Here is a 21,596-nt window from a genome sequence, read left to right on the forward strand (position 1 = left end):
AGTGAGAGAGAGAGAGATAGACAGGGGGAGAGATAGAGTGAGTGAGTGAGAGAGAGACAGATAGACAGAAGGAGAGATGAAGTGAGTGAGTGAGAGAGATAGACAGGGGGTGAGATAGAGTGAGTGTGAGAGAGAGATAGACAGCAGGAGAGATAGAGTGAGTGAGTGAGAGAGAGATAGACAGGGGGAGAGATAGAGTGAGTGAGTGAGAGAGAGAGAGAGATAGACAGGGGGAGAGATAGAGTGAGTGACAGTGTGACAGATAGACAGGGGAGAGATTGAGTGAGAGAGAGACAGACAGGGAGAGAGATAGTGAGTGAGTCAGAGAGTGAGAGAGAGACAGACAGATAGACAAACAGGGGGAGAGATAGTGAGTGAGAGAGAGACAGACAGATAGACAGACGGGGGAGAGATAGTGAGTGAGTGAGTGAGTGAGAGAGAGACAGACAGATAGACAGGGGGAGAGAGAGTGAGTGAGTGAGTGAGTGAGAGAGAGACAGACAGATAGACAGGGGGAGAGATAGTGAGTGAGTGAGTGAGAGAGAGACAGACAGATAGACAGGGGGAGAGAGAGTGAGTGAGTGAGAGAGAGAGAGAGAGACGGGGGAGTGGCACGCTAGCAGCAGCAGTGACGTCATTTCAACATGGCTGCACAGGACGAGCTAAGTAAGTTCGCCTACCTTTTCGTCTTTATTCCATCAAAATTTCGGCCATAATTTATTTTTTTTCTCTCTCACTGCCTTTCACATCAAGCGCAAAGAACACTATATATATTCTTCCATTGAATATTCTCCTTCAGCTGCGCTGTAGACCGGGGAGCTAGCCGACAGCTCAGTGCTTGCTAAAGGCCCAGTGCACAGTCATGGTCCAAAATGAAAGTGTCTTTTTTATTATCTGATTTGGTTCGTTAGAATTTCCTTCTGTGCTCGAAACGCTTTGTTCGTGTCTCATATTTGCTTTTCGCTCAGTGTCATTTAGAAGTGACGTGTGAAATAACTGAACAGTGTGCCTTGAATGAACCTTAGTCTGTGTGCGTTGGTTTAAGTTTGCTAGCTAGCCAAAATGCTAAACAAATAGCACAATAGCTAGTTATGTTAGTTTTAATTTGCTTGTTTATTTGTCTGTTAAACTGTGGATGAGGGTTGGGTGATTATATTATTAGGGGAATTATTGTTTAAGCTCTGGCTACACCCTAATTTGCCAGTTTATTTGTATTTGTATACTAATGCAATATTAGCAATTTGTCATACATATAACTGCAGTCTGCTCTTTCAGCAAATTCACTTTATAACTGTTGCGTTTCTTTCTCATTCAAACCAGTTCACTGTAACTACATAGTATAAAATCCTCTTTCTGTCATCGTCCTTCTCATTTCTCTACTTCTATTTCCTCTTTCTCGTTCTCCACCTCTTTAGATCAGCTGGAGCGCGTGTTCCTGCGGCTCGGCCATGCTGACACTGACGAACAGTTGCAAGATGTCATATCGAAGTTTCTGCCACCTGTTCTCCTCAAGCTGTCCAGTGCTCAGGAGGGTGTTCGCAAAAAAGTGAGTCCACCCCGAGGGAATTTTCACACAGCAGACCCGAAACCGCTTGTACTGACCGTCCCAGAAGTGCAAACGTCTACAGTTGTAGGCGCAATGTTCTTGCTTCAGCAATATGGGAGACACCTGAAGAAGAAGAAGAAGGGGGGAAAAAAGCTTTGGCTAAAGTAGTGGTGAGATGTGAAAAGTAGTGATGTCGTTTATGAACGATTCGTTTATTTTGATCGGATCTTTAATATGACTCGGGAACAACGAGTTGTCTCAGAGAGTGATTTGTTCATTTTTGACCGGGCATGCGCTCCAACATCCCCGTAGGTTCTGTACAGGAAACAGAAATGATTAGTTCACGTCTCGATTCTTCAAGTTCGAGTCGTTCGGTCTTCCGGTGACCGGCGCATAGCCAATGCACCATGCAATACCGGAAACGGAACGAACGACTCGAACCCGAAGACTTGAGACGCGAACGAATCATTTCTGTTTCCGAGGAACAGACGTGGCAAAAGAACGACTCGGATCGGGAGGTGAGGTGAACTGCATAGCCTGAAGACCCAGCTAAGCAATTAATTAATTAACCATTTCTTGATCTCATAATTCCACCTTGGTTGCATTAGCCTGTAGTTTATTTAATAGTTTATTAAGTACTAGATGTGTTGGGGAATTGAACACGTAACATTTTAATTACATTCTGCTGAAATGACTCGAAAAAAGATTCGTTCATTTTGCCGAACGAGATTCAAAGATGAAATGAGTCGGTAAAATGATCCAAACTTCCCATCACTAGTTCACTGAGGGGATGTGGAAGAAGTGGGTACTTTTACTATCTAGGTGAGCGTTGATTCGGTCTTGTGAGGCAGTAGAAATCAGCTGGGTGGGGCCAACTTGTCAACTGACACGTGTTAGGGTTTTAGTGGTAAAATATCATTTCTTTCCCTCTGTACCAGTTAGGATTTTCTTGCTTACAATGTTGGCAACTCTGCAGTTCAGTATGTTTTGTTTGTGTGTGAAATATGTTTCTGAACCCAGTTAAGGCTCGCACCAGATACGTCCCATAAAGTCTTAATTATGAGTGGGGAAACGCCAGGATTTTGTTTAAGCGGAATATGACGCTTCAAGACGTGCTTACAGGGTGTTAATGGCTCTCGATTTCTCACCATGCTGCATCACACCAAATTATTTTCCTATCATAGCGTGTCTAGTCATGTTTTATTCCTTACTTATTACGTTCACAACCGTGACCAAATCTGTTTTTGGGCTCGTATAGCCATATTAGTTGTTATAGTAATGACTCATGCATGCACTGAGCAGTTGAGCAAGCTGATGTACTGTAATCTGCCTCTTTTGAGGTCAAACGCATTATGGCTGGAAGTGATTTATGACCAGTGTCGTGATTACGCTCTGTCCAGGTTATGGAACTACTGGTTCACCTGAATAAAAGGATTAAGAGTCGTCCTAAGATTCAGCTTCCTGTGGAGACTCTACTCGTGCAATACCAGGACCCAGCAGCAATGTCTTTTGTCACAGTATGTAAACACTCACACACATTACACTTTGTTCCTCTACAAGATGTGAAGTTTGCAATATTGTGACGGATCGATTCAAAAGTTTTGTCGTTTTGTTGCATGAGTCCCATTTCGTTTTGCTCCTCAAGAAGTTCTGCGTTCACTAAGCAGTATATGTGTTTGCAGAATTTTACGATAATCTACATAAAGATGGGTTACCCCAGACTGGACGTGGCCAAACAGTGTGAGCTCGCACCCACTCTGCTCACAGCCATGGAGGGCAAACCAGAGCCTCAGCAAGACAGGTGAGTCTGATCTCATGTCGTCGAGGAACATCAAACGAATTAGTTTGCCCTTAGTTTTAATGCACAGCAGCTGCTGTTATCAAACTTTTGCATGATCCAACCTTTTTAAAATTTCGATAAAATTCCACCAGCAAAATTCTTTACCAAGTATTATTATGAGAGATATCAGACAGACAAGTTCACTGATTGAAAGATGAATTCGATAGTGGTAACGCTCAGAATGTCCAGTCCCCAGCACAAGCTGGAAAAAAGAGACCCCATCCAAAACAGACCTATAAGACCGATATCATTTGCTTCAGCTTTAAACCCATATCCCCTGGCCACACAGATGTTATATTTTGTCATAAGTACCTATGGCCATCTCTAGTGTCCATGTCTGAGATCTTTGTCATGGCTTTTCGACATGAATATGTGATACCGAATCAGGACATCCCTGGCTGCCGTGCTGCAAGTTTACTGATTTCACATGGACACATCTTGTGCATGAAAAGTCCCTTTATAGGTGCTAAAGGTTAACCTTTGTAGTAAATTACTAATATTACTGATTTTCCTGTCTTGTTTCCAGCCTGATGCATTTGCTGATTCCCACTCTGTTCCACATGAAGTATCCGACGGAGCCTTCTAAAGCGTCGCCCTTTGTCCTCACGGAGAAGCCCAAGACTGTTCATCAGCTACTGGAGTTCATGCTCGACGTCCTCCTGATGCCTTATGGGTGGGTGGGTTGGTGGGGTTGGGTATGCTTGGTATTTCAGTTTGTTCGGTTATTTACAAAAAACAACTGTTGATAAAAGACAAAAATGATGAATTGAACATTTCTTGCATTTGTTTTTCCGTTTGGACCTCCAGACATTTAAATGAGCTTAATTAAATTAATTAAAGCACTCATTAAATGAGCTTAATCGGTAATATGGAGGCAAGATTAAGTATGGTATCAGCAAAATGAATCATTGCAGTAGAATAATGGTAGATCACATGGGTAGATACTATATATTAGTCTTTAGTAGGAGTTTTAGGCCAATTTATTTTTAAAAATGTTGCTTTTTTTTTTATTTAATTTTATTTTCGTAAGTGGTGAGTAAAATTAATTATTTAAAAGAAGTCTAAGACTATGCTTACCTGTTAATATAAGATGGTTTTCGTCAGGAATGGGGGTAAAAAATACCTAATTAACTGAATTAACCCAAAACAATGCATAACAATATATAGAGGACTTGTTTTTGAGCCAGTGTAGGTTTTATTCCCCTTCTATATCTGAAATGCCAAGGTGAAAATTCATTAGTCAGATGACTAATACACATGGGGCATCTTGTAACAGGCGGTAAGAAGCTTAGAGCCCAGGTGTAATGAATCAATTTAATAATAGAAACAAGTTAATTCCTAGTACAATAGCAGAGGACGTATTTGAATACCAACAGTGCTATACCAACGGTCTTTGTCAGCTAAAATGTCTCTGGTGCAGATTTGTCTTTTCTTAAGAAATTGCTCTCTCTTTTTTTATTATTTTTGTTTTTTTTATAAACAGGTTTGTGCTGAATGAGCAGGCAAGCCGTCCCGCTCCCTCCTCCCCACAGGGGGGCTCTGCAGCAGCAGGAGCAGGACAGGGCCTTCCTCAGCTTCCTCCAGGGATGAGCCTGTATGCTGTTAAACGGGTTATTGGAGAAGCGCAGTGGAGTCCTGAACAGCTGGAGCAGGTCAATTTTTCCCCTGAACTCTGACCTTTGGAAAGAAATTCCATTCGATAACGACTGTAAATGCAAATATTTTCTCAAAGCATGCCCGTTTGAATGTATTTAACACGTAACAACGATCAAGGACACTTACCCATTGTTGGGATGAGTATACATAGCTGCAGCATCAAAGAACATCTGTAAGATCAGAGGTTGCACCAGTTTTAGCGTTAAAACCGATGTATGGATTACGGAAAGGTGCACACGGACATCAGAGCTAATCTCTAGTGTAACTGTTCTTTCTGTAGTGCAAGTTGGGGATTGTAAAGTTCATCGAAGCGCAGCAGGTACCCGAAGTGGAAACAGTCGTCCACCTGGTTGTTGCCTCTAGCGACACCAGGCATAGCGTAGCAACAGCAGCTGACCTGGAACTGAAAAGCAAGCAGAGGTATGGGGTGTTGTTATAGGATACATTTCGATTGTATCATCAAAATATTTCACTGTGATGACGTGTGTACTATTTTGTGTTGCAGCATTATCGACTGGAACAATCCACTCATCATTAACAAAATGTTCAAGGTTTACTTGGGTGACATTCCACTCAAAACAAAGGTATGTTTATAATTTTATTCGGGGGATTCTGCAGATGTTTTAAGACGCTATTAGACTTCAGATTGTACAGCGCCACACATTTTTCCCCATGTGACCTGGAGAACGACATCCTCACTGCGAAGCATGGTGGTGGTAGCATCACGTAGAGCTTTACCCATGGCCTCTTGGTTGCTTCTGTGACTAATGCCACTAATGGATTTAATGATGCTATGTGGGATGTTCAAAGTTTGGATTTTTATTTTTAAAAACCGAACCTCGATTTATACTTTCCCAGAACTTTGTCCCGGACTCGTTCTGATTTGCAAACTACGTCGTTTTTTAAATTTTTTTCTTTCCCTCTCGCTTAAATATTCTGGGCTTTTTTTTTGTGTGTAGCTGTTAAAGTTAAGTAGTGGTGACCTTTTTTCTTTTGTCCCCCAAGGGTGCCACAGTGAAGCGGGAACTGAAGCATGAACCGGTCAGCACCAGGGTCAAGATGAAGATTCTACCTCATCTGCTTCGCTCCAGACTCGCTGCTGAGTGTTTTCCTGCAAACATCCAGGTTAGTGAGAGAGAAAGTGCCGGAAGTAATAAAAACAAATAGTTTTAAAAAAACAGTGGACGGTGATTAAAAAGCAAAAATTAAGGGGAGCTTTATGCCACGAGTGATTATTATTATTTTTTTTAACTTGCGGGTGTAGGGGGCTTGGCTTTGACCAGGCTTTATAATAAATGATGAGAAATAGGAAGGAAGATAGGGCTTTGAGAAGATTTTGTTAATCTTAATGATTGCTTTGTGTGTTTTAGGTCGTCTATGACGGGCTGTTTGGAGCCAACACCAACAATAAACTCCTGTCTCTCACGTTGCAGTTTGTGCACCATATCTGTGTTGTGTAAGCGTTCTTGTTGTAGAGCATGTAATATTCTGCAGAGCATGTACAATACATTCTCTAGGCATTATTTTAAAATCTCTATTATTTGATGCATCAAAAAATGGCAACATCCACCAAAGTGTTGTATAGTGTCAGCATTTTGAACCTGAACAGTTTTCTCTCTGCAGGTGTCCTGATACTAATAAGCCATTGGGACTGATGCTGCTAAACGGCCTTACCAAGCTGATCAATGAATACAAGGAGGTTGAAACTATAGCTATTCTATTATTATCACTATTCTCACCACTTGAATTGTAACTGATCTCATAGTCTTTCCCTTTAAGCATAAACATAAATACAGTTAATTAATGATGTTCATTTTGCTCTTCAGGATCCTAAATTGCTGTGTATGGCCTACTCAGCTGTTGGAAAGCTTTCAAAGTAAGTGACTATTCTCTTTTTTTTTTTAATTTTATTTTTTTTAAGTCATCCATCCTAAAGAAATTTTATTTCAAAGAGGTGCTAACGATACGCGCTTCCTTATAGCCGAATGCCGCAGCTCTTCACTAAAGACATAGCCCTGGTCCAGCAGTTCTTTGAGTCCATGTGCAAGGTGAGTCTGACTCATTCATTTGAACATATCGCTGAGACTTATCACGACTCTAAAACCTTTCGTCCCCCCCCCCCTTTTTTTTTTTAAATGAGACAATGCAACTGTTTGTTTTTAAACTAAATTCTGTCTATCTTTGTGTTAACAGGAAGAAGCTGATGTGCGACTGGCTATACAAGAGGCTTTGTCTATGATGGTGGGTGCATATGTCAACCTGCAGGGGGCGCTCCTCAACCTAATGGAGGCACTTGTGGCTGCATACATAGGAAAGGTTTGGCACATGACTTTGTGACCTGTGATGACATTATACGATTGATATATATATATATATATATATATATATATATATATATATATATATATATACACAATATAAAAGATTTGATGTTATTTTACATTTATACCTCAGCCGGAAGTGCAGGTGCGTCAAGTTGCAATGAAGTTTGCCTGCATGGTGTTTGCACCAGACCATGTTCCTTCCAGATACCTGCTTCTACTAGCAGCAGGAGACCCGTAAGCCAATATAATGACTTGAATATTTTTCGCCTTCTACTGCTTCAAAGCGTTTTATGTTTTTAATATGACTGTGTCTTTATTAGTCGTGAGGAGGTGTCTGGAGAGGCGCGGCGCGCTCTCAGGTCTCTCACATCTAAGAATGCAGAGAGAGAAAAATTCAAGCCCATGCCTTCCTTCGCTGAGATGGTCAGCTACATTCACGAGAAGGTCAGGCCATCTGTAATAAAAAAAAGACGAATAATGTTTTACATGGGATTAACGGTGGTGTGGCACCATTTTGTTACGTTATTGCATAACTTAATAACTCCATTTTGTTGTTTGGTGTATTGATCTCCTGTTTATGGTGATGCGTTTTAGGCCGCTGAGAGGATGAAGACTCCTGCCAAATACATTGTTGGGACCTCAACACTTCCTTTTAACCCTGCGACGTTTGAAGAGGTGAAGGAAAAAAAAAAATCAATACCGCTCCATTACCAATACCAATCAATACCACGTGACTTTGCAGCCAATGAGTCTATTAATAAGTAATGTGCAAAAGATCCCCATTTACCATTTTCATTTTTTTATTTTTTTTTATAGATTGTTTTATATCTCAGGATGTGTTTGGCTCATAGTGCCGGAGCCACACCTGCTTCGCAGAGTTTGATTGACATGCAGGACGACGCTCCTGTTGTTGGCCGCTACGTTCGGTCTTTGCTCGCGAACGAAGCTCCACCTTCTTCCTCTATGCCTAAAGGAGAAGAGGCCAATCCAGTTCAGGTCTACATGGATCTGCTGCAGCAGCTGCTGTCGGCCGTCGGAGGTAAATAATACGGCGATCAGAAATAAAGGTGTCGGCCACGGCGATACAGTTTAGGACGGCGTGTAAGCACTCTTCTGGGGTTTTTTGGTGATTAGCATAACGGACATTTTGGAAATCGGTATCTGATCGATGGCGAACTGAATTGATAACGCTTCAGCACATAACGATCCAACAATTTGATCAAAACGTGACGTTCACTGTGAGAGGAAATCGCACTTCCGAAAACTAGCCAGGTTTTGGACATCTTTAGGCAGACTGACTTTGTCAGACTCGTTCCTCAGACAGCATGAAGCCAAAATAGGAAAGTAGCCATAATAAAAATCTCTCATGTTGTTTGGATGTAATTTATTTATGCTTTTTTATTATCCAGAAATCCGCCACAAGGAAATACTCGACTGTACAGTGCTGTGTAAAGCTAATTACGAGCATGTTTTCCTTCACAATACGTACAGTAATCGTGAAACTTGGCCATGTTTGATTATATAATTGGTTTGTGTGTATTTTCTCTGCAGGTATTCCGGTCATGTATTGCTTGTTAGAGGTGGTGTCTGTCTGTCCTCAGAAACTCGCTCCCAGATTTGCCAACAAAATCGATTGGATAAAAGTGAGCGGCTCGTTCGTCGGCGTCATAAACTAATTCTGCTCGATGATCTATCGATCCAGATGATTGACGTTTTAATCTCATTGTGTCAGGGTATGATGAACACCAATAAGGAAGACATGCGGGAGCTAGCTGCTCAGCTCTATGCGGTGGTTGTCTCCACCATGTCTGGCAACGAACTCAAAATCGCTGTACAAAACCTCATCAAGATCACGAAAGACACTCATGTGTGTACTTTTACTTTGTTCGGTATCATTTTTGCTATAAAGTGCCTTGTCTCGTAACACACACTTACTTCTGTTTAGCGGGGTGGGGGGGGTATTGACAATTTTTTGGCGTTAATAAATATTAATTGAAGATGTTCTCTTTTAAACGCAGAGTCCTGAATCCCAGCACGGTGCCATTTTGGCTTTAGGATACATGGTGGGCAAGTACATCAGCCGGAGACATGGCTTGACTTTGCTTGAGAGGACAAGTGCCACATCTAAAGATGACGAGGATTTGATCACCATAGCCACCAAAACCATCGGTATGGCCATTGAAACAGGAGCACTGTGTCACACTGATATAGTTAAGCGAATTCATTTCAAGTAGCTCATCATGATGTGGCATTAAAGTCATATAAACAAGTGGTAAATTATTTTTTTTTTTAACACAAATACATATGTATATTATAGGTGACAGGTGTCAAACTCAAGGTCCACCAAATACGGCCCACTGCCGCATTTCATTTGGTCTGCACGCACAAAAAAAATAATAATATTGAACTGTGTTTGCAATTGTTTGATATCCATGAGAGCAGAGTATTGTTGTGAATTTTTTTAACAAAAGGTTAAACAATAGCCAATTTTTCACAGCCTTCTTTGCTCATATTTACCAAGGGTGCCGCCAATATTAGTAAAGGGCAGTGTATATAGATATACATGTATATTAAAAACAACAACTTTATTCAGTTATATAAATGTTATCATATATACGTAATAGTTGAGTAGTTTCTGCAATTAATTTTCCTGTTATCCGGTTCTACTTCCAGAGCCTAGGTTAGTGGTGTTAATCAATCAGATAGATGATAATGTGTGTTAAAAAAATTATGAATAGCCTTTAATTATGGCAGAATTGCTGATGTGGCCCAGGGTTAAATTTGAGTTCGACACCTGACGTATTCTGCCTTTCAGATATGAAATAAATCTGATGATTTCCTCACCAGGATCATTTTTGGACAGTGCCACTCCCTTGCTGACAATCGCTGCAGTAACCGCTCTGGGCGAGATCGGTCGTAACGGAGAACTGCTAATACCGAGCGAGGGAGACGGATTCAGCAAACTCGGCCTGGTGGAGAACCTGCTGGCCAGGATAACATCGGGCAAAGAGAGTGGCAAGGTAACATCGACGAACTTCTTTGACGTACACATTTTCCTCTTTTTCCGTGCAGGTAATTTGCTGGAGTGACACGGGCATATCACTAAATTAGTTAGCCATAAGCTCTTTTGATCTTGCATTACGACTACAAGGACCCCATGCACACACACACACACGCTGTTTCTCTCTCAAGCTGATTCATCATAATATGAAACCAACAGAGTTGTTCATCTGATGGCCTCATATTGTTGTTCATGTTAAGTGTTTTATAATTAGATGGACTTTATGACCGCAGTCGTTTTTGATTGAACCGATTATTAATAAATGATGTACGTTTCTGTGGTCAGATGAAAGAACGTGTAATCCAGACGCTGGGATTTCTCCCAGTGGGAGATGCCGAATTCCCACATCAGAAAAAACTCCTGCAAGGCCTCATGGATTCAGTAGAGGTAGCGTCATCATGCTTTAAAAGACTGCCAGTGTCGTTTTAAGTGATTTAAAAAAATAATAAATAATCATTGCTGACCATATTCGTCCATGCTTTTAGTTATTTATTTATTTATCTGATTTCAGTAACTTGTTTACATTTTTTTCACCATTCGTGTCTTATTTTCTCATCTTTCTTTCTCTCGCTCTCTCTCACTTTGTCTTTCTCAGGCCAAGCAGGTGGAGCTGCAGTTTACTGTTGGTGAGGCCATAACGAGTGCCTCTGTTGGGACCTGCTCAGGCGCTGCCAGAGATGTCTGGACCTGCACTGAAGACCAGTACTGCCCTCCTGAGAGTGAGTGTGTGTGTGTGTGAGGGAGAGAAAACAGCTTTGTATGAGTGTATACTAATCTCTATAACAGAGGAGTGTATAGATGTTTAGCCACACTTGCAGTGTATTAATAGGATAAACCACTCATCTCCGTCTGTCTCAGATGTGAAGAATAATGATGTCTTGTCCTGGACGTTGAGCGCCATCTTGTCTAAGTACATAGTGAGTCAGAATCCCCACGTGCGTCAGGCTGCCTGCGTATGGCTCCTCTCGCTCGTAAAGAAACTGAGCCAGCATAAAGAGATTCGGGTAAACCCGCACGCACAGACACTAACACCGTCTAATAGAAACGTGGCACAATATGAATTTTTCTGAAGTATTTTACTATAGCTCTAATGCCTATTTTTCTTTGATGTAGTCTCATCTAAAGGAGATCCAGACCGCGTTCATTTCCGTATTGTCTGACCCAGATGGTGAGTTACGAATTATGCTCCCTGTAACGATTCACACTTTATTATGTAACTGAGATAAACCATTGAAATGTGCGTGTGTTTGTACGTAGAGCTTAGTCAGGACGTGGCGTCTAAAGGCCTGGGGTTAGTGTACGAACTGGGAGGCGAGCAGGACCAACAGGAACTGGTGTCCACTCTAGTGGAGACTCTTATGACTGGAAAAAGGTATTTAATTGCCATTTTGCATTTATTATTATTATTATGACGATGATTATGATTTCGAGCCCTTTTAGTGCATTACTTTAGATCAGGTACACTGAGTATGCATAAATTATTGATACAGTTGTAAAAAGGTTATAAATGCCACCAAATAGGCTTATTTGCTGCCTTATCTAACATTTTATCGAGGTCCTGTCAACAAAATGCATGTCAACTGCAGCGCTAATAATAGTTTCAGCTGCAAGGCAGATCACATGTTGATATTAATGTGCTAATACGTTATTGTTTCTTTAACATTTCCGCAAGAGCTTTGTAACAGTCAGAGGTAACACTGGAACTTTAACCTTGTGTGTGTGTGTGTGTGTGTGTGTGTGTCTAGAGTCAGACACACTTTATCTGAGGACACTGAGGTCTTTCAGTCTGACGCTCTTGGTAAAGCACCTGATGGGTAGGTGATTTGTATTCACTGATTTTAGTACTGAATATCGTTAATATCGTTTTCCCCACTCAAACCTTATTATGTTCAGATCTATAGTTTAAAGCTTTCTTGATTGACAGGCATGGCCTCTCAACCTACAAGGAGCTTTGCTCTCTGGCAAGTGACCTGAACCAACCAGATCTCGTTTACAAATTCATGAACCTGGCCAATCACCACGCCATGTGGAACTCAAGAAAGGTGAGCTTTACAAATCTGATACTGCGTTGATTAGGTATGTTAAGTATTTACTTGTATTTGCTTTCTTAAGATGTTTCATTTGAACTACACTCGATCCTTGCTTCATATATAGCACTGAAGGTTATCTGTAGTAGTACTGATATGAGACAGTTTCTCATTTTTGTCATCATGGTTCCTGTTTTGTTGCAGGGGGCGGCGTTTGGGTTTAACATCATTGCAGCTAAAGCTGGAGAGCAGCTTGCTCCATTTATGTCCCAGTTAGTGCCCCGTCTCTACAGGTACCAGTTTGATCCCAACCTGGGCATCCGACAGGCCATGACCAGCATCTGGGACGCCCTCGTCACTGACAAAACCATTGTACGGATTTATCCTACACGTTAACCGCTCATTTCGCATTATGTATCGATTATAATACATAAATATTGATATTTTACCACAAGCCCACTGTATTATATTATATTATATTATATACAGCATAATACCACGTTGGTATCATATGTCTAGCAGCCTGCTAGTTATTTATACTTTTACATTATGTCATTATTAGTGTATTAAAATTGTCATTTAAGAAACTAGAGAAGATTTAGATTTGTGTGTTGTTGTTTTTTTTTTTTTCCTTAATTAAGGTTGAGAAATACTTCAAAGAGATACTGCAGGATGTCATTTCCAACCTGACCAGCAACATGTGGAGAGTTCGGGAGTCAAGGTGACGCCCGACAAGCAATAGCAAAAGAAAAGAATCATGATGATGAATAAACACGATTTGTTTAATGCTAATTCAGTAGAGATTTAAGGTGGCATTTTTTTTTTTCCTCTACTTTATAGCTGCTTGGCGTTAAATGATCTGATTCGTGGAAGGCATGCTGATGACTTCATAGAGCACGTCACCGAGATCTGGGAAACACTTTTCCGGGTTTTGGATGATATCAAGGTATCAAGACTGACACGTAGTTGTTGTATCCTGAAATTAGCTTGTGTGTGTGTATATATGTATATGTATGTGTACGTGTTCAGTTGGTTAACTTTAAATTAAGGATGTTTTGTTTCATAACATCAGTAAAATGTCTTATTCCACTTCTTCAGTCCAGTGTTTTTGTGTACTTCAGGAATCAGTCCGAAAAGCAGCAGATTTAACTCTGAAGACCCTCAGTAAGGTAAAAAGTCACGTGACCTTTTTTTCCACACCAGTACATGCTTGCATAATTTGCATATACTAGCACTACTATTAGGCACCACTATTAATATAAACATTTTTGGATACCGTTAAGCAAAAACGTGCGCGTGTGTGTGTGTTTTGCAGATATGTGTGCGAACGTGCGAATCAACAGGTGCGTCGGCTAAAAAAACGGTCGGCGTGCTCCTGCCGATTCTGCTAGACAAGGGCATCGTCAGCAATGTTGCCGAGGTGCGCGCGCTCAGGTAGGAAAGGGTTTCTGTAACTTAAAATACAATTGTTTGTATCTGTTTTTGGTTGACATTTGTTTTGATAGTGGGTGTGTATGTGTTAGTATCCAGACTCTTGTGAAGATCAGCAAAGCAGCAGGCAGCTGCCTGAAACCGCACGCCCCTCGTCTCATTCCGGCTCTGCTAGAGGCACTGAGTGTACTCGAACCGCAAGTGCTCAACTACCTCAGTCTGAGAGCCACGGAGCAGGAGAAGGTGAGCAGCAGCTATTCTGTTCTGTCGTGAGTGTCTTGTTTTGGGGGGGGGGGGGGTCGAAGCACTAAGGCAAGGTTCAAACAGGTAACTCGTAGTGATTTTTGTTTTGTTGCCATATTCGATTGGAAAAATCTGAAAGATTTCATGCAGTCTGAACAGCGAAAACACAACAAGACAAAATCCGCCTTCTATCAGGTTCATTTATGCGTCAAGTCTAAAATATCTACTCTATATCTAGAGATGCGTCGATACCTCTACTGGTATGATACCATACGCATACTCATAAAACATGCTCTGACACCAACATCTGACGCTATGTTGCCATGTTATGGACACATGAAATGACCGGGATCTCATGGAGGGACTTCATCTTAAACGATACAAGTAACTTGCTAAAACATCAGCACGAGAGTTCGTTACTAGCAGCACGCATCAGCATCCAGTGCTGCAAAATAAAAAAATAACAGCTCTTACTCAGCCACTATCGGTTATTAGCAGCGAAAGATTCCGATGCGACGGAAACAAAACCGTACTTTACTCACAGCTGCCCAGAATTGCTTTTCTAAATGAAAAGCTGTGCTGCACTGAACCGTACTCAATCCAAAATATCTAATGTAGCTAGCGAATGTCCTTTGACATGCGTGATTGAGGAGGTTACTCATTTCCTTATCGGTATTGATGAGTACCAAAATACATGTACTGAGTCTGGGAACAAAAAAAAAAAAACGGTATCAGTGCATCCCTAGTATGTTTGTATGAGTAATCGGCGCAACAGAGACTTGCATGAAATCAGTCAAGTGAAAATGAAGCAAACTATTCCCAGTGTGAAATCTGAAACTCTTCTCCTCTCCTCACAGAGTGCGATGGATACTGCCAGACTGAGTGCAGCCAAGTCCTCACCTATGATGGAGACCATTAACATGGTATGAATTCATAAGCCGCGCGCCAGACTAGTGCTCTGTCGCGGTGCCAAAGCATGCATTACGGCTGCCGGTAAATGAGTTTTGCCGGATACACTTTGGAAACTAAAAAGCACTTTACTAATGAGGCTTTCCTAATGAGGTTGGGATTACCTGGCCAAAGCGCTCCAAAATTTCACGTTTGTCTTACTGACTGTGTGACTATTGTTATAAACATGTATTATTATTTGTATTATGTATGATCTAAAATGTACTCCGGTTTCCTCCCCCAGTCCAAAGACATGCATGGTAGGCTGATTGGCGTGTCTAAAGTGCCCATAGTGTGTGAGTGTGTATGTGAGTGCGCCCTGCGATGGACTGGCACCCTGTCCAGGGTGTACCCCGCCTTGTGCCCGATGCTCCCTGGGATAGGCTCCAGGTTCCCCCGTGACCCTGAAGAAGGAGTAAGCGGTAGAAGATGGATGGATGGATAAAATGTATTAGTTTAAATAGTTTGATGTCTCTGTGCAATTTCCCAGTCTGTTTGAGTGATAATTGAATTATTTATAACGCAGTACTGTTGGATTCTTGATTCCGATTGGTCAAAAGGTGTTGATTCATTTTCTATGACCGCACGTCTGGTAGTAAGCGGCATGATTTATATTAACGTACTCGTTCTTGTACAGACCCCTCTGAAGGGACTGGAATGGCAAGGTCGATTGAATTTTTTTTTTTTTTTTTAATTGGTAAAATGTATTTATTTATTTATTTTTGCGCAACAACCAGACATGGACCAGGTCGACCGAGGAAAATAACAGCAACTGATGACGGAAATCAGGAAATGAAAGCTGAAATTCTGATCTGTCGTCTCATGTTCATCTTTTGAGCTGAAACCCAAATGCCTTCAGAGTATAGTAAAAACAAAAGAATCGGCCCTGTTGTCCCAATACTTTTCAGAGGGGACTGTATGTCATCGTTTCTATAGTAACAGCATGTACACAGGGACTTGTATGGCAGATGCTCCACATAAACCTTTTTTTAAATTATTTTTTTACATTTTTTTTTAAATAGCACTTTTGAAAGGAGTCTTCAGTGTCAGTGCTTTAGCAACATGTGGCAAAGTGTTGTCGTCTTCACTAATAAGTTAGGTTAAAGTTAAGTTAAAGACGTTTGTTTGTGTATGTTACAGTGTTTGCAGCATCTGGATGTGTCCGTGCTAGGTGAGCTGGTTCCTAAACTTTGTGATTTACTAAAGAGTGGAGTCGGTCTTGGAACCAAGGTAAATGTGTAAACACGTTGTAATGTACGTGTATACATGCCCCTGTGTGTTTCTACTCTCTTGCTCACATTTTATTTATATTTGTGTATGTATATGTATGTGTGTATATACATACGGGTTGTATATTTATGTGGTTTACAGGGTGGCTGTGCTAGCGTGATTGTGTCATTGACAGTACAGTGTCCTCAAGACCTCACGCCTTACTCGGGTAACTAATGTAATATGCACACACTGTATCTAAACAAGTATTTACACATGCCTTCACTTTTTATTTTTTTTTTAAATATTGATTTATTTTTGGCGTATGTGGCATTTACATTTACAGGTAAACTAATGAGCGCACTCCTAAACGGCATCCACGACCGCAGCGTCGTGCTTCAGAAATCTTTCGCCTTCGCTATCGGCCATTTGGTCAGGGTGAGTACTCGCAGGTTTTAATATTCACCTTCCGGTAATCAAAACAAAGTCATACATGAGTGGAGTTTTCATGCTTGGAAATGAAAGGTGGTCCTCTTTTCCTGCAGACAGCGAAGGACAGCAGTGTGGAGAAACTTCTGCAGAAACTTTGCACCTGGTACCTGGAGAAAGAAGGCAAGATTGAATTGTTTTTTTTTTGTTTTTTTTTTAGAGAAAGTATCACAATGTTATCACAATGTCTAGTTTTTGACTTAGCTTAATTATGTTTTCTTTTCTCTCTCTGTCTGTTCCCCAGAAGCCGTGTACAAGTCATCGTGCTGTTTGACAGTCCATGCCATCAGTCAGTACAGTCCTGACGTGTTGAAGGCTCACGCCGGCGTGGCTCTGCCACTGGCGTTCCTAGGCATGCACCAGCAGCCTGAAGAACAAGGGGACAGCACAGATGCCAACCTGTGGGCCGAGGTCTGGCAGGAACACGTGCCTGGTAAAGAGGGATGGGGTGAACGAGAAGAATGAAATATTCACAGGATTTGTGAATGAATCTTATAGGAGTCATCACAGTCAGTGTCAACCTCTGGGCTGATTTATTTATTTACTTACTTACTTACTTACTTTTAATTTCCTCCCTTGTTTTCAAGGGTCCAAGCACTTCTAGGCTTCTGATTCCTCTTCTGATTCTTCTTCCTCGCATACTCTAGAGTATTCATTATACTTTTGACAATGTAGAGCCTGAACATCAGTAATTATCAAAAGCAGTATGGCCATGACATGATTCCCGCTAAGCTTGAAAGGCATTTTCAAAAGTTTGAGGGCGAGGTCATCCATAGTGTCGGACTTCATTTGAAATAACCGCTCCTCCGGAACCCAAAAAAAAACCTAGGTTTAAGTAGAAGAACTAACCCCTTGTTCAATCTCTTCCTCCACCTTTATCGATCGCTGTAGGCAGTTTTGGTGGCATCAGGCTGTATATGACTGAGCTCATAGCCATTACCCAGAGAGCTTTGCAGTCTCAGTCCTGGAAGATGAAGGCTCAAGGTGGAGCCTCCATGGCAACCATCGCCAAGCAACAGACAGGCTCGCTTGTGGCACCTCACTTGGGGATGGTGCTAAGCGCGTTACTGCAGGCGCTGGCGGGACGCACGTGGGCAGGGAAGGTGAGAGCACGCACACGTTTAGAAATGAATTGAATATAAGTATATAGAACTAAAGATCAGGAATGCATACTGTATAGTTTTTTTTAAAATTCAGATTTTAAAATGTTCTTTTTAATATGGATGTTCATAGATATTGAGACATGTATTTTATTACATTTATTTATTTATAGTAGGTTTTTTTTTCCCCCATATAGAAATGATAACATTGTTATCTATCCTTTCAGGAGGAGCTGTTAAAGGCTGTTGGGTCCGTGGTGTCACAGTGCAGGTTACTCAACTAATGATTTCTCCTCCTTTCTTCTCATACACGTTATAAAGACCATCAATATATGTTCTCAAGACTCTTGATATATTGTATCGTGTGTGTGTGTGTGTGTGTATATAGTGTGGAGCTGCAGAAGCCTGCAGTAGGTCAGCCAACCGTGTGTCAAGTGTTGGACACGGTGCTTAAGGAATGCAAAAAAGAGAATCTTGTTTACAAAATGGCCGCCCTGCGCAGCGCAGCAAACATTTTGGAGGCGGCGAAAGTGGACCGCTTTCAAGAAATGGCTGATATTCTGTTCCCAATGATTAGGAAGGTAAAGTAATTACAGAGTTGAGATTTTTGGGAACATATGTAGGTAATATAGAGTAAGAGCCAGAATTATTGGCCCCATTGTAAAAGATGGAAGGGGCGGGGTTTATGGGGAAAAAAAAAATCTGGTTACTTAACGCATACTAAAATTTTTATATATATATATATATATATATATATATATATATATATATATATATATATATATATGAGAGAGAGAGAGAGTAACAAAACTATATGCACTATAATTATTGACACCCCTGCATTTAGTACTTTAGGGTCTAATTTACTATTTTGTGGACTCTTCTCTTCAAGGCATTATTATTATTATTTTGGGGGGGTGCCAATATTTCCTGAGCTGAACGTGTATCTTTCATTGCCTCTTGTTTCGGTGGTGGACAGCGCTTCTGTTAAATTTCAATAAATATCAAAGTTTCTTTTTGGTGGTCCTCAGAATCAACCTGCGAGCGCCGGTTCACCGAAGTGCCGCGACGACGACGACGAAGAAGACGTGAAGGAACGAGAGCTGCGAACCGAAGTTTTGCTGTGTGCGTTTGAGGTCATGGGAAAAGCTTGGCCCAAGAATCTGGAGACACAGAGTAAGATGAGAGGCATATTAAAAAACATGTTTTCAAAATCAATACAACCATAGAAATACAGAAACATCCATTCGAATCGATTTCAAGCCGTTGTAGAGGAATAAAGTGTGTGTTGGTGTGTGTTGCAGATCGGTACCAGGCGGAAGTGTGTGGGCTAATGTGTGACAGGTTGAAACTGAGCACCTGGAGAGTTCAGCTGGGTGCTTTACAGTGCATGAAGGCTTTTTATCAGGGGTGAGAAAATGCTTTCATTTAGCATATTCTATACTTTATCAGCTTTTATTGGCAGAACTACTTTACTGAGGCTTATTTTTAATATTTTGCTTAAACAACTTCGATGGCAATGAGTTTTGGACTTTCAAGAGCCTGGGAGTGTAAGGATTTAAGTAATGTGTACCTGACTATGCAACGTACTTATTAAAGCCTGAACAAACTTTTCTCGTCTTGTATGGCTCTATATGTGATCCATAAGTCCATACGATGGTCTTCGGTTTGTGTTTAGATTGCTGCTGTTGGAAAAGGACCATCAGAACTCTCAAGTACTGACCGAGCTTCTGTCAGAAACCTGCACTTCACTCGCATCACCACTGGGTAATACACCTCTTAAATGCTGAAATAATAAGCCTTAATGAGAAAGATGAGACGTTTCAATGGGTTTTTTTTCCCCCCCTTCCTTATTTCTCCAGAAAACAAAAGTTACTCATCTATAAGGACGGAGGCCTTGTCCATTTTGGAGCTACTCCTGAAAAGGATCGAAGGTAGACGTCCTGCTTTTTTTTTTTGAACAGACACGCAGAGATAATAAGAGAGCTAAAAGTTATGAATAAATCAGGGGTGGACACATGATGAAATCTATTAGCCAGCTCATTGCATGCTGGAAAACCGATTTTCACTCAATACATTGGTGTGTGTTTATCGCGTTTGTGTGTAGGGAGCGACCAATGGGACTGCCTGTGTGAAAAGAGCCGGCAACAGCTCCAGCGTTCTCTCGCGACGATGGAAACGGACATCCGTCCTGAACTGAAAGACAAGGCCCAAACACTGAGGAGAAAAATACAGGGTCTGCCTTAAACAAACCTACTTGCAGAGGAAGATTATTATTAGTATTATTATTATTATTATTATTATTACACACATCTCTACAGTCATAAAGCAAACGCATTAAAATCACATCATTTGGCACCGTGGACAATCCTTCAAATCCATACAAGCATATGTCGAGAGGAACAGTAAAACTGTATCCACTCCTGGTTTAGTGAGACTGTACTTAAACACGTCGCTTCTTGATGTCCTAGATGAACATGCAGGACGCGTCCACATTATCTGTGCCAATCATTTTTCAATAACTTTTACTCCTTTGAATGCAGTTGTAACCAGGTCCTAGATGATCCAGATGTGCACGTTATTCATTTTCTGTTTTCTCAGCAGCTACATAAGTATAACAGAAAAGCCTGAACCGTGTCAGACCAATGAAACTGACACTTTAGCGTTTACCTACACTGAACTCCTCGTCCCTCGGCGGGTTGTGTGACTACTGCTTTCTTTCTTCATTCCACGTCCGTAAATAAACCGTCTCCCCACAGTCCCCTCCATTAGAGTGATGATGCAGCAAAACAGAGTGAAAGAAACAATGCTATAAAAGTTTAAGTGTGAAATTAGAGCCCGTGTGTGTGTGTGTATTTAAAGCAGATCTTGTAAAGCTTGCCTTCCAATGTTTGCATGTTAACACAGTACCCTCTTTGGAGGCGAAGCCAAACACCTATTTTCATAAGAGAAGAACGTTCAATTGGATCCAGCATCATCAATGGGAACTTTTGTCCCCAAATAAAAATAAGACGAAGTGTGAGTATATTTCGTCAGATTGGGGAGAGGAAGGGAGGGGGTAGGTGGGTATGAATCCATTGCCACTAGTACCTCACTGCGGAGTGTAACAAATCCGTCATTTGTGCACAAAGGTTATTTTCTGAATCTTACACTCCCATTCTTCATAGAGTTTTTGTTGTTGTTGTTGTCAGACTTGTTACTAAGAGAGCAAATCTCTGAGCTCGAGCAAAGTTAGGAGCGGGCTTATTCAACGTAGACCAGATAAGATTGCACAATCCATATTGTTCTATTCAAAACAGCTTCAATTCAAATGACGACTACTTATTTAATAAAATCAACTCTTTAAATTTCATTAGCATAAATAGTGTGTGAGCATTATGATTTCCTGAATCCAACATTAAACCAAACTGCATGTCTGACACTGTGTGCAAGAAGAAAAAAAACAATCATTTTTAATGGTCTCTTCAGGTTTTCATGCCATCCCATGACTACGTTTATATGCACAAAAATATCCGAATAAACTCTGATTCAGATTAAGACAATATTCTGATTCCTAACCCTGGAATATGCCTATTTTAATCAGAAGTTCATTGCATGTAAATACCTTATTCAGAAAATCCACTGAAAGGAGACATGCTCCACATGCTCTCAAGGAATTGTGGGTAACAACGGCAGCATCTTGAATGTGGCAGGAATGGAAAATCATACGTGTAGGTCAGCAT

At 41.1% G+C, this 21,596-nt stretch overlaps 1 protein-coding gene across 1 annotated transcript; it reads left to right on the forward strand.

Annotated features, from left to right (window-relative positions):
• Window positions 1-374: 374 nt before the first annotated feature.
• On the forward strand, window positions 375-20,632 carry ecpas (Ecm29 proteasome adaptor and scaffold). Its single transcript, XM_053618840.1, has 49 exons — window positions 375-666; window positions 1,416-1,546; window positions 2,947-3,063; window positions 3,229-3,347; window positions 3,913-4,059; window positions 4,870-5,038; window positions 5,323-5,462; window positions 5,548-5,626; window positions 6,048-6,167; window positions 6,413-6,498; window positions 6,666-6,741; window positions 6,869-6,918; window positions 7,024-7,090; window positions 7,236-7,358; window positions 7,497-7,600; window positions 7,687-7,810; window positions 7,961-8,041; window positions 8,183-8,405; window positions 8,918-9,009; window positions 9,099-9,233; window positions 9,385-9,535; window positions 10,214-10,386; window positions 10,713-10,814; window positions 11,023-11,146; window positions 11,286-11,431; window positions 11,541-11,595; window positions 11,685-11,799; window positions 12,173-12,241; window positions 12,352-12,469; window positions 12,659-12,826; window positions 13,096-13,175; window positions 13,295-13,400; window positions 13,576-13,623; window positions 13,770-13,888; window positions 13,978-14,128; window positions 14,986-15,051; window positions 16,217-16,306; window positions 16,448-16,514; window positions 16,632-16,723; window positions 16,831-16,897; window positions 17,019-17,207; window positions 17,666-17,877; window positions 18,102-18,145; window positions 18,263-18,455; window positions 18,906-19,050; window positions 19,179-19,284; window positions 19,553-19,641; window positions 19,737-19,808; window positions 19,982-20,632. The coding sequence occupies exons 1-49, from the start codon at window positions 645-647 to the stop codon at window positions 20,119-20,121; spliced, it is 5,502 nt and encodes a 1,833-aa protein (XP_053474815.1). The 5' UTR covers window positions 375-644; the 3' UTR covers window positions 20,122-20,632.
• The last annotated feature ends 964 nt before the right edge of the window (window positions 20,633-21,596 follow it).

The sequence above is a fragment of the Ictalurus furcatus genome, chromosome 29 (assembly GCF_023375685.1).
Source record: "Ictalurus furcatus strain D&B chromosome 29, Billie_1.0, whole genome shotgun sequence".
Classification (NCBI taxonomy): Eukaryota; Metazoa; Chordata; class Actinopteri; order Siluriformes; family Ictaluridae; genus Ictalurus; species Ictalurus furcatus.